The sequence below is a fragment of the Genypterus blacodes genome, unplaced genomic scaffold, assembly GCF_046128005.1.
Source record: "Genypterus blacodes isolate CSIRO-AG114 ecotype Tasmania unplaced genomic scaffold, CSIRO-AGI_Gbla_v1 ptg000156l_1, whole genome shotgun sequence".
Taxonomy (NCBI): Eukaryota; Metazoa; Chordata; class Actinopteri; order Ophidiiformes; family Ophidiidae; genus Genypterus; species Genypterus blacodes.
Window position 1 is genome coordinate 7,645,410 of NW_027466957.1, and position 13,475 is coordinate 7,658,884.

Below are 13,475 nucleotides of genomic sequence, written 5' to 3' on the forward strand. Positions count from 1 at the left end.
ACCAACAAATCTCCCGCTGCCAAAGTTCACGCAGGGAACAAGCTCACGATAGCGTAACGTGACCTTGGGTTGCACTTGACACGTAATCTCATCATTCCCTTTCCGCCGTAATGGCCACCAGCGCCTATCACAGACATTACATCAGGCTTGGCACAGTCACACAGGGAGGTGGACAGTCAATCACGGCGAATAACGTGGTAACGCCGATGTCAAGCGGTAAAACAAACAACATGCAGACGTGTAGTACAGTAGATGCTTGCTTGATGAGCCAGTTGGACGTACCTGACCATTCTGGATGCATCACAGTCAGACCTGGAGGAGGGAAGAAGAAACACAAACAGGTTCAGTGACTTTGTTGTATGCTGCATTATGACAGCAATGCAGGCTTATAAATGGAGTCCTAAAGACGAGCAATGTAACCTCGTAAAATGCGCCACCAAGCCACAACTCTCTGATGCAGCGGCCACATTAACGGCCATGGTGGCGTTTGGCTGTGGCACAGACTACACGCCGCAGCCATGCGTCGTCCAAAGATACGGCCTCATTGTTCTGCTGTCGCGCCTCATAACCTCCTAAACAGATTCCACCGTCGTGACGAAATACTTCAAAAGACGGCGGTTCTGTTTGGTCATGCAACACCGGGTCAGTTTGGGAGTGCACAGACTGCAAGATCCAGACTTGATTGGCGTTGTATCCGCACGCAAATGTCACAGATATTGCGTTGCACACACATCACCCTAATGCATCTTTGGCTCCGTGTGTGTGTGTGTGTGTGTGTGTGTGTGTGTGTGTGTTGCGAGGCGTTTGCCGTGCACTCTCCGGGGGCTCTTGTCTTGTGATTTCACAGGCACTCTGTGAAATAAGACTGCAGCAGAGGCCATTCTGACAGCAGAAAAAGGGAAAGTACTCGACGGCATATGGGAATAAAACGCAGCCTGTTCTGTGAACCATATAGACACAGAGCCATAAAGCTACTGCATGGCTGCATCAGGGCAAATTTATGGAGCTTCTTGTCACTTCCTTTCAGTTTTCACATGGAGGACAAGGAAGTATTCATGGTGCAAAGACACGAGTGTAACAGTTTACTACTACAAGCGGAAACATTTTTTCTTTAATGGAGTTCACTGTTGTGCTGGCTTGAAGGAAACGCTGCAGCCACTTCCTTCTCTCATTATTCTTCATTATCGTTTGTTTTCCTCTCTCGGCTGTACCATGTTCCTCCCAGCACAAATCTAAAATATCTTCTATTACCAGAACATCTGCTCTGCTTCCAAAAGTGAAGTTACGTCAGCAAGAAAATGGCCAAACTTTGTTGCTCGGCGATGATGCCCAGAGCAAAACTCTGCAACACGGCGGCGGCGGCGGCGCTTTCGTCAGATCAAACCGAGGGAGCAGGTGGAGTCGATGGCCTGAGCCGGGTCAACGAAACGCTCTTGAGGAAGCAGATTCATCCACATATCTACTACAGTTGAAAGCCGAAGCTACAGATTGATGTTAAAAATATTTTGTTTACATGTTTCTAACCAAACCCCACGTAAAAGCAGTGACAAAACAGGCGAGGAGGCAGCGGTCAGCACCGCGGACAGCTCCTCTGCTACCGTCCACAACAACCAGCAGTAACGACGACGATCCATAAATCTCGATCTGTCCTCGACCAAACGTTCTACGAGACCGTCCCACTTACAGAGAAGACAGATGGACGGCTTACACAGTGTGAGACACCATCAGTCATCAGCGGCCATGCGGAACTTCCATCATTTTACGTTGTCCGTCTCTGAGCTGCAGGCTGTAGGTGGCAACAGATGGCACTTATTCTTCATACAACCCAATGAACAAGTTGGGAGTCAGACAAAATGGGAACTTAAATAGTATGTTCTCCTTTTTATCAAGAATTTCTTGGACTGAACTATGAGATTGTAAAACTGCTTCAAATTACTGGATTCTATTTACAGTTACAGTTTCTGTTTGTCCTCTGCAAGACACAGAGATCTCCTGACCTCTACCCTCTGTGTGACTGGTGACCACAGAGGCCAAACCTCAGACTGATGAAGAATACAGTACATCCACCCGTCTGCCTCCAAAAACACTAAATCTTAGACAAACTGCATCTCTGTCGATTTGCACTTGGAAACATGCCTTTCAGAGAGACACAAAAGACTTGATGTTTCCTGTGAAGAGAGTGAAGGAGGAAGCTGACACACACACAGGGCGCACCCTCCGACGCCACCGCAAAACTGCTGACTCAGGGGTTTTATCAGTCCTGTACGGTTAAGTGCAACTGGACACGACTACAGAAAAGCGCCGGTCTGCTGGTTTAATCATAGCTCCGGTGAACTAGAACACCGTCTACCGTGAGGCGGCGGCGACGCAGCTGCGAGCCGCTCACGCCTCGCAACGCTGCTGAGCACGCATCCGTGTTTTGCCCATTGTATCCTATTTTTAGTGCCGCGATTTCTATTCCAATCTCTCTCCTCCTCCAAATACGGCGTCGCATAAGCAGGCAGGAGAACTTCAACCCCCCTAAGCTATTTAATTTGCCTTCGCCTGGTTCATGGCGGACCAGTTCTAATGCAATTATACAACCATTATTTGTTTTTCATTGTAAAATATTGAGTCGCGTCGCGTCTCCAAATCCAAACGCGGCCTCTTGCGTTCATCAAATTACCGCCCTTGTTATGGCAATGATGGAAAAAAAGTAGAGGGCTGAAGCAATAACGGAAGTGTGTGTGTGGCTATTTCCTTTCCTGAGAGCAGAGGTAATTGCAGTTTGTCCAAAGTTTGTGAGTCATGATTAGATTTCCAAGTAACAACGTTCGTTTAAGTGTGTGTGTGTGTGTGTGTGTGGTAGAGTAGAGATTATATAACAAAGCTAAAAATCATCGACATTGTTTTATCTTTCTTGATTATCTGCTTTCTTCAACTTTCAATCTCTTTTACAGCAGGAAATCCCAGAATGAACTCCTGTGCGTCCTCTGTTGAACCGAGGCGAGTCGTTTCCGTGAGTTACACAAGCGCTTTCTGGGTTTGTTGAACGTATCATTCAAGGCCACGGGACACTTCCAGCCCTGGCGACTAAACTCTCCTCCAAGCCGCGGCCGTAAAAACCCTAAATCGAGTCAGAGGGGGGGCGACGGAATTTACAAAACCTTTTTTTGGTTATCAGAAAAAAGAGAACCGCTTCTTTCAATTTTGCGGCTCTTGCCTCGACTCACAACAGTGTCACCGACATGATCAATGGCTCCAACCTGCCGTCTGGCTGTGCCGCCTCACTCACGCTGACAGCTTCAGCAGCACAGCACAGTAAAGCTCCACACTCACACACACGCCTCCTCATTTTTCCTTCCTGCTGCATTTGGACTCTGGACGCAGATATCGCTCTTGTTCTCTGCAGAGGCGTCTGCTCGTGCCCTTTATTCCTGCTCTCCCTCGGTTTTTCAGGGCATTTCCTCGCTCCGGCGAATGAAACGAAGGACATTCATCATTCTCCGGGCTCCTCTGCAGCCGCGCATACTTCTGCCATCCATATTAGCGAGACCTAAATGATCTGAATTCATCAGCTACTAATTACAGGCAGAAATGTGTCTGGTTAAGCAGATCTAATGAGTCAGTCCAGTCGGCTATAGTGGGCGACTCCTGGTGCTGCTGTCTAATTATGTATCTCTAAGGAGTTACTGGGCCATGACCCCTGCTGGCTGTGTGACCTGATATATGACACACTCACTCGCACACACTCAAAGCGTCACACCTTCCTGTTACATCTACATTCAGCCCACGTTGCTTATTCATCTTAACATCGCCCCAAACGCATCAATAAGTTATTTAGGCAAACGCCAAGACGCATCAGACGCAGCGGCGGAGCAAAGGAGCTTTTAAGAATTGATGCAGTGGCTGTCAGCAGGCAGGTAGCAGTGTCAATCTATCGACAAGTGGACGATACCCAATTATCTCACATTTGCTTTTGCTTGGTGTGAATGTGAAGTGCAGCCGATTGCAGCCTGAGAGAGACGGAGTGGTCTTCATATTTAATAAGAGCCCATCTCACAACGGAACAGTGTCAGTAACACTATAAGCCACACAGGAAAGGCGTGCTGTCCTTTTCTTCAACCTGAACTCCAGTGTGGCAGTAAGATGCACGCGCACGCACGCACACGCACGCACACACACACACACACACACACACACACACACACACAGAAGTCCCGCTTTAATTATTGCTGCATTCCTGAACATATTGCTTCATCTAAATCCGGCCTTTGTCAGACAGAGGAATGGAAACGCGCCGGTGAGAGGTTTGACCTTAGAACGAGCAGAGGAAACACAAGAATCAGCGCAAGATCTGCAGAGACGGCGAAGATAAAGCTGCGATCCACCCTCTGATGCATTTTGTTTACTTGCTGCCAGTGACTCAACCCCAGGAATGTTTCTGGAACATCAGTTTGTCGAGCCGTGTTGAAGCCGTGTTTGACATTGTCTCCCGATGAAGATGACATGAGCGCAGCAGTTTCTCGTCTGTGTTTCGCCGTCGACTCAGCCTCCGGCTCAATGAGCCTCTCAGAACCGCACAACACACTTTTGCTCGGTAGAAAACCAGTACCAGCCTCTCTGGAAGCTCTCCACAGGTGCTACGCTACAAATTGCCTTCGATTCGGCTGCTGGATCAGCTGCTTTTGACAGCTGTGAGGCGGATAATTGGTTCAACTGTGAAGAAATAAAGAATGAACAGGCGACCGTACTTTTGCCTCGTGGCGGCTCAGTGTGTGCCGCTTTGGTTTTGATTACAGTTTGTAATGTTAAAAGGGGGTGGAAACCGTTTGGAGAAGGTAAAGTTAAGATAATCCATCCGAGAGTTTCTTTAAATTACGAACTACTGGGAAAACTGCACTGGCAGAGCGTTTAGGCGTGTGTGACAAGTGTGTGAGGAAGGTTGTCTCTTTGGTTTTACGGTTCTATTTGCAGTTACAGCTTCCTTGTTCCTTTTTAATACAAAACCAAATATTTACACAAAAGGAAGAATCAAACAGTTTATTCCTCATATTTCAGTAGCATGGGGAATTACACTGACTGCAAAAGCTGCAAAGGAGAAGTAAACTACTGATGTTTCAATACAACACCGAACACGTGATTACGCAATACACCACGGGAAGGATTACGTCTCATCCTAGTGATCAACCATGAGATATACAGCATTGTTTGCAGGGACGTGCAGACTCACACACGCTTCTCACCTTGAACTATTCTGGGTATGAATCCTATCCGGGGCGACCGCAGCCTCAAGCGCGGCGTTTTTTGAAACAGATGCCACATTATACTGAGCATTCACACCCCGCAGTGTAACACCATAGCAACACTATCAAATAACGCAGGGAATTAATAGTGGAGGAAATTTCTCTTTTACTTCCTGAAGTCAAATTGCATTGAATTTCAACGAGCTGAACTTCAATGCTTCACGTCTGCTCCATAACCAGCTGCACACCCTCCTGCCTATTTACCAGTAGCTGCATCAGACAGAGGTAACAGCTCTCATTAAAGCGATCGTTATCCTTCTCGTGGGGCAGCAGCTACATCAAAGGACACAAACTTACTTTAACTCACTCTTAATAGGCCTGATTGGGGAGGCAGAGGTCACAGCGCCTGGCGGATTTCCAGCCACAGTGAAAATGCGAGGAGGTACTGTCCATTACGGGTGAATGCAGCCTGTGATTTTGAGTGCAAGTTGCAAATAGGTCTTTGGACATTGGTGGAGATTTATAGGAGGGTCTGAATGCAAATCATCCCAGCGTGGACATTAATCTACTCGGGGTATTTCATTAGAGGGGGCTTTGCTAGAGAGAGGGAGTTCATGCGCTCGTAAATTTGGTTTGGCACACTGATTGTTCAGCAGCTCGGCGGGTAAATGAGTGGACGCCGGCAGCCCCGAGAAGCTGCTTCCTCCACCGTGCTATTATTTCCCCGCTGAGGGCTCCTGAAACACACGCTAAAGCTGTTACGCTGGCCAGAGGTGGACTATTTATGAATTTGCTGGTCCCTCCCTTCCTCCCCCCGTCAACAGGGTTCCATTCAGGGGGAATCGGAGAGGGCAGCTGAGGTTCACTCAGGTAAGGAGTTACAGCAAGAGAAGCAAAGCATGAACTGTGACATAAACCAGCAGAAAGTTTAAATCAGCAGCTTAAAGGTAACTCTCTGGAAACATCTGTGTGTATTATACTGAAATCAAATGAAGTCAGTTTAGGAACAGACTGCAAAATACGCCTTTGCAAACAAATTTGCATATTGAAGAGGACATATTTAGCTTTTTGCCTTTATTTAGTAGTGTAATATAGCAGAAACTATGTGTTCAAGATTGTCAGAGGAACGTCCCGATAGAATACGAGGAAGAACAGAAATCCCCCGTTATCACTCAGTGTGCGTGGTGATGCTGCGGCAATTCTGGCTCTATTCCACCACATACTCTATTTACTGACTGGAAAACTATTCACAAAAACACAACCATTTATTCCCGCGTATCAATTCTACACTAGCCCATGTTTCTTCTCTTATTCTGTCAAGATGAAAGTGTAAACACAACTCCCCAAACGGCGGCACAACAGGCGTAAATAACACATGAAGCACATTATCAGATGTTCCTATCATGGGAAACAACATCTTTTGTAAAAAATCCCCCCTCGACACAAAGCTGCCTTTGCACGGTATAATAAACGTTAAAAAGAAGAGGCTACACCTACTGACAGTATAACTTGTCAAGCCCTTGCTGGTCTTGTGCGTTACAGTTGTTATAGTTTATGTATCAGCAGAGGATGTGCGGCGCTCCTCAGAATAAGGATATATAGGATTTGTCGCCAACTGACATTATATAGGCGTCTTTGGTTCTTATGACACAATAGAAATGATAACCAAGTCTCGGCCTGGCACTCATCCTGCCTGCGATGCTCCGGCTCGTTCGTCACTTACTGTACATTAGCTCCATTAGAGCATTGACGGGCAAAGGTGGAGTTCACTCCGATTTGATGGACAATAGACAAAAGCTTCCTTTATCCAGTAATGTAGACATGCAGTGGACAATATACTCTTACATGCCTACAATGGAAGTGCAAATAATGAATATCCAACTTGCAAGGCACAACATAAAGAGTACAGTTGCAAGAGCGGCAAAGTAGATTGCTTTCCTTGTCTATTTGAGTTTCACGACAGTCAGAAAAGCTTGAAACGAGGCTGTTCAGAGAATAACAGTATTGACTACATCAGCTCTTTGTCATCTGCAGCAGCGCAAGATGTTATCTCCTCGCCGAGCGCATCAGTGTCCCAAATATTGTTTAGACTCGGTTGGCTATCCGGGCCCGGGACAGAGTCTGAATGCTAAATGTGGGTTGGCTGATTCATCAAGTGAGATAACAAATGAAAGCACTCGCAAACACATTTTCCAATCCGAGTCCCAGAGGACCGACTCAGATCACATCCCGGTCCACTCTGATTAAACCGCCTACCCCCCCCCTTCCTCGTCTGTGTGCGCATTTGACTTATATGTGACCTTTTGTTATGATTTACAGCTTATGTGGATCCATTTTCGTGTTGATTTAAGGTTGTGTTTTGTGTAGCTGGCCTTACCTGTCATTTACGTCCAAAGCGAGCTTAGGGGAACAGAGTAGCTGCAGAGGCGGGTTAAACAAACACCATTAGAGAGCGCTTGCTTTATAGAAACTCCATATGGTCAGCATAAATACTGTCAGGCTAAATGGCTGACAAGGCAGGAGTCATGTACACAAGGTACCTGATGTATTTGCTAATTTAAACCAGTGAGAGCGACATCGACCTGTGTTTACATAGACTTTGCCTATAACTGCAAAGAGGGAGAGAGATGCTGTCCAGCTTCAGATTTACACAAGCCAATGAGACCGACTCGTCCTCTTCTGAGTCTGTTTTACCACCGCCTCGGAGTTATCATCATTCAGCTGGACCAGTTTATGGATCCTCTGCCGGGTCAGTGCACACCCAGATGATTCTCAGTGCCTGAGAACCTGAAAGGCAACAGCCTGTCCTGCGGAATCCGCAGAGAAATCTGTCGACTTGGCACCAGAGGCTCCACTATCCGCGGCGTATCAGATTCCCTGCTGGCTGCACTTTGTTTCTAAAGGAGAACGGAGTCAAACCTTACAAACTACACGGAGGGAGACGCCTGTCATTTGCAGTCGAGGCCAGATAGCAGGAAATATTCTTATCTAGTCATTCCAAGCAAAAGCCAACCTGCTGTGTGAGTGATTTCCTCTCCATCCATCCATCCAGCTCTGGAGTCCCTTACAGGAGGTGACATTAAAAGGGTGGATACACAACTCTGCACAATCCTGTATATAAACAATACACGTGTGGTTTGAAATAACAACGTCTGATTCCAAATAAGTAAATCATTCTGTCGCTGCTTACACACACACACACACACACACACTCGCTGCCAGCCGCCTCACAGGAAAGAGAAAGTGAGCGGAGGCATGAAAGCTCCTAACTGACACAGATGTCTGTCAACGGGAAATTTAACCATCAAACTGAATTAAGATCTCCATGTGTGTGTAGTCTCGCCTCTATTTTGCGTGTTAAACTGCATTTTTCCGTGACAGGAAAGAAACCTGTGGTGGAAAATAAAAACCACAAGAGCAATATTTTTCTTTCCGCAAACCTTTGAGGGTAAAGATGAAAAGCAGGCTGCAATACTCATTTGATTCCGTTGAAAGAGTTTTCAAGGGTGAGTGTGAAATCTAAAACGTTTAATTAACAGAAAAGGTTTGCTGGAATTTGGGGGATTGAGTTCAAGATCGAGTCAGAAAGAGATGTTTGATTCTCTGCTGTAATTGTCCGGAAAAAAAGAAAAAAGATACAAAATGAAGATGTCAACACGAGCAGGAGGTCGCGGGGTTCATGCCTGACTCAGACGTTTCTGCAGGGTGTTAAACATGTTATTGATTTCCCCCCCAGTGAAGAATAACTTAACCCCTGCCAGCGATGCATGGATGTTCAGACAGGCCGCTCCTGATCTGCATCCCTGGAAAAGAAGAGGAACCACAGAGTGTTTTCCTGGGGAATCTCCCCCAGATTTGGCTCGTGACAGAAACTTCTGCCAAGGTGCTTAGAAAGACTCTCCTGCCAGCGGCCAAGAACAAGATTCCCATGAAAAGAGAGAGGATTACCTCCGAGTTGTTAAACAGAGACAACGCTTTTTACACATTCGCAGATAATTGAGGACTCGGGAGGGCATTTGATAATCTGTGTTATGTGAACAGGAAAGAGATGATAGCAGCACATTTCAATCTTTCCAGACTGTATTCTATCCTATCGCCTACTAAATAGCACTTTAATAGCATTGATTCATTGTAATTCCTTGTAAGTGGATAGAAAGTCAAACATCTCCTATCCTCTAATCTGAGTGATGCTGATGTGTAACTTATCAAGGCAAAGGGCCATCAGGTGTTGTTTCTATCTAATCAATAGTTTAAGCTTCATAGGCTTTATCAGCATGTATTCTGTGATGTGCGCAGGAGTGTGTGGCTGTTTTGTTATGTGGTCAGGAGGCAGAGGAAGTACCTTCATGTCTGAGTCAGTAGTTGCGTGTATAAAAGGTGGACTGACCCACTTTAAAAAGAAGAGTCCAGATACAAAGAGCATGACTGAGATTGCTTCTCCGGGCAAATAAAAGGACGACCAGCTACAATTCATCATCGTTCAATCCAAAATAACAAATCATTGCTGCCTTTAGATCTCAGCATCAGGGCAAACTTCCTTTGTTAGTATGTTCAGAAAAGCAGAACCTCCCGCTCTGGAAATCCCCTCGTTTCTGAGAAAAGGATGTCAGCGCTGATGTGGCTGCCTGTTGTCGCTGTGACCCTGACCTTAAACAAGGATGGCAAACAAACTGGAGAGTTGAGTCATTTTCCAAGTACACACGCAATTTGAATCCTACTTTCTCTATCCCAAAATGACCTCTGTAGATCTTTATACAGCTTGTAAAAAATATCAAAAACCCACCGCAGCTAAATGACATTTGGAGTCCGTTAAGCTCCATGAAACTCGCTTTCACGTTACTAACAGCTGTCATATTTCATCAGATTCACTGGAGAAATCGGGGCCTGCTTGGTTACCCTGGTGCCCGCCTGTTCAGACACTGTGACCAGAGATGGTGACAGAGGCCGACACCCCGGTGAAATCAGGCAAGACGGCCCAGAGTGCCAATCTGATACATGGAAGCAGCTAAAGGTCAGCGCTATAGTACATCCTAATCACATGAGTCTGGTTCATCCACCTGCAAAAACATACAGTCTATGAGTCATCAGTATTGATCGGCTGCCACTGATCTTCATGGCACTAACACGCCCCTGGAGACAAAGGTCAAGCCTGGTCAGATGATCCTGCAGACTGTCAAAAGCCGAGTTAAATGTCTGCACAGAGGCATTGTAGAGATGCAGCCGACACAGGGTGAACTCTGAACGCAGCACTAGATCAAGGAGGAGGAGGAGGAGGAGGAGGATATTCCCAGCAGTGTTTCTCACTATCAGAGTCTTTACCACTGCTCCTGATATAATGCTCTGTAATCTCCGCTGTCTGGGGTTTAACCCTACTGCCTGAACAACATAGGGAACCAATTGCATGATGGATCTGTCCCATCTCTGTGCCTTTCTCATGGGTCTTAGCAATCCAGACATCATGGATCGATTTGCCTTCACGAGAACATGAAATCTGCTTTTAAGAGCACCGAGGGCTTGAAAGCCGGCCTCAATCCGTCTCAGTATTGCAAACTACAAACGACAAAAAGGAGCCTAATAGCAGTGGCAAACCACCAAGCTTTGAAAATGACAAAGCAGAATTCATCACAGACATTGCTGCTTCAGAATTTGCAGTGTACAAGGACAGGATTCAGCATTCTTTTTGATTTATATCTCAATATACTGAAATGGTCCAATCATCTTTTCCGAGCTTCACTCACGTCATAAATACAGCTGTAACAAAATCACACAGAGGCGATGTGGAAGTGAAACATTTGGACTGAATATCTGTTACTGAAACAGATGTGACTGAAAAGCTGATGGTTTATTTATATTTATCCCCCAACCACACTTAATGATGTGAGATGCTGCAGTCAAACTGCTGTGAAGGGTTCACACTGTATTTCCAAATAAGGTCAGAGAAACTGGACAGTAAAGTAGTCAACAGCCTTTCTGCTGCCGCGCGTAAATCAGCGACCTTAATGTGCCCAACATCAGCTGCCGAAGTCGGCTTGTTGCGGCAGTGGATCCCGGTGGCGGCGCCGGTCCAGCTTTAGCACTAATCTCTATTTGATTAAGAACATTTGATTCAACTTGTTTACATACTTATAAAGGACAAACCCCGCAGTTATCTCGTGTCCTTGCCCAACAATGTACAGATAACGTTATCTCTTACTTTTCTTGCGTGGTGTTTTCCTTTATGGCTCCCAGTGTGAGCAGGCTGTTGCCCTGCTGCAACCTGCAGGTTGCCAGGTGCCGGTGGTATTGCTCCTTCAGACACACGTTCTCCGTGCACAAGTCGGACACTTGCTGCTCCAGCTCCTCTATCCGGCCCCTCTGTCTGTCAAGCAACTCCTGCTGGGTGTCGATGATCTTGTTAAGCTCCTTCAGATATTCCGCAGCCCTGTTAGGGTTCTCGGTCGGGCTTTCCATAGTCGCTCCGACAGCCCTTCCGCGCCGTGGTCCTCCCGGTGTGGTGGTAATCGCAGCAGCCCTAGTGTGTACAAACACCCACCCCCGGCTGGGTTTACGCGCAACAATTCGCGGGATTGCGTCTTTTGCGCTTCGCCATTGTTTTAACTCGGTTCAGGATGATAAAACACTCCGGTGGACGCGTTCAGGGGTCCCACTGCGCAAAACTACGAGCTCCTAATTCAAACCGAGCCAGCTGCATTTTGTTATTACGCATCAAAATATCAATCAAACACAGCACATTGCGCGGATCGTACGTGGGTCTGTGTGAAGTCTGGCTCAGTCCCCCCCTGTTGGCTGCGCGGTGTGATATGTCCAGTTAGGCACCACGCTGCTCCCGTGACTTTTCGTAAACAGACGCTGGTTGCCAAGTAGGCGGGGTTTTCAAGTTTTATGAATCTGCAGGTCGCACCGGGCGCAAATGAAGCTTGTGGCTGCAGCTGGAAACGAATGTCTCTTTCTCTCTCGCTCTCTCTCTGTCGCTCACACACACACACACGTCGTTGGAGTCGTTATTTTCGCTTCCCTATTGTGTTCTCCGTTGTATCTCCACATCAGCGGCAGGCTGCTCCCACTCCTGTCAGATGATCGGGGCGGTTGAAACTTGGGTGTGTTGGTGTTGTTGTATCAAAAGCGACTTCATAGTGATTCATCACTTCTGTATGTATGTGTGGGGGGGACGAGGCGGGGGGGGGGGCAGGAGTGAGAGAGCAAACTGCAGCAAAAAGAAACACTATAACACACAAGTGACACATCTCCTTCCCATCATGCACCTCTGACCCGTCCCAACTGGCTGGGCTTTGAAAGAAGACAGATTTAAATTTGATAAGCTTAAAGGGAAAGGGAGGTTAGAGTGAAAAAAAATGTTAGAATATTCCCGTATGATGTGTGATTATGTGTGGTTGAGGCTGAAGAATGGGGCCGTTTGTGTTATTCAGTCTACTGCCTGTGCTCACTCCACCATTCCAAGCTTTGTTATCAAAGCTACAGGGAGATGACACCCACACGCCCACTTGTCAAAACACAGAGCCGCTCAAACGTCACCTCATCCACCCCTTTCCACACACACTCCTCTATTTTATGATCATTCCTTCTAAGCTGTGGTGAGAAACAGCACTCCCAGATGCAGCTCAGTGCGTTTTGTTCATTAAACTGAGGTCTTTACAGTCTAAGTGAGCCACCTGGAGAAGGACACGCTGTAGTCTAAAGCTCTGAGATGAATAGTTTAAACGCTGTTGACACACACCAGGGTAGTAGTGTGTGCAGCAAACCAGTGGCCATGTGGTTTGCAGAGCAGTTGAAGATCAGAAAGGGCAGATGGAGTGCATTAGGTTTTCTCTGTGGCTTCCTAATCCACTTGGCAGGAGGCCAAAGAGGAGTGCAACAGCCTCCATTTACTCAGACATGCCACCCGGAAGGATTGACTGCAATTGTAAGTATTACCAGGCAAAACTCCCTGTGTGACGTTACATGGCGAGACAGCAAATAATAGCCATAATTATTTACTCAGTTTAGATGTATTTCTATTCCAGCTGTTTATACAGTGTCAGACTGGCAGGTTTGAAGGGTTCAGGTTCAGGCCCTTGACTGAGACACTGAATCGTTCTTCTCAAAGTGCCGGTCTTCAGATGATCCTGGGTTTGCGACCTCTCCTGTTCCACACAAAAACATTATAAATCTAGCACCGCAAAAAGATGACAGTCTAACACCGAGCCGTCCCATTCATCATGCCATTCTTACCTTCACTCACTGGAAGTAGCT

General features: G+C 46.7%; 1 protein-coding gene across 2 annotated transcripts in view; it reads right to left on the bottom strand.

Annotated features, from left to right (window-relative positions):
- iqsec1a (IQ motif and Sec7 domain ArfGEF 1a) overlaps positions 1-12,144 on the bottom strand; it is a 76,841-nt gene extending 64,697 nt beyond the window's left edge. Inside the window, exons 1-2 of one of the 2 annotated variants that reach the window (XM_076166397.1) lie at positions 11,419-12,141; positions 283-312 (exon numbers count right to left, since the gene is read on the bottom strand). In XM_076166397.1, the coding sequence (XP_076022512.1) occupies positions 283-312; positions 11,419-11,675 (287 nt within the window). In that variant the 5' untranslated portion in view covers positions 11,676-12,141. Of the gene's footprint in view, positions 1-282; positions 313-11,418 lie in introns of both variants that reach the window. The other variant, XM_076166401.1, reaches the window with a different exon arrangement.
- Positions 12,145-13,475: the final 1,331 nt, after the last annotated feature.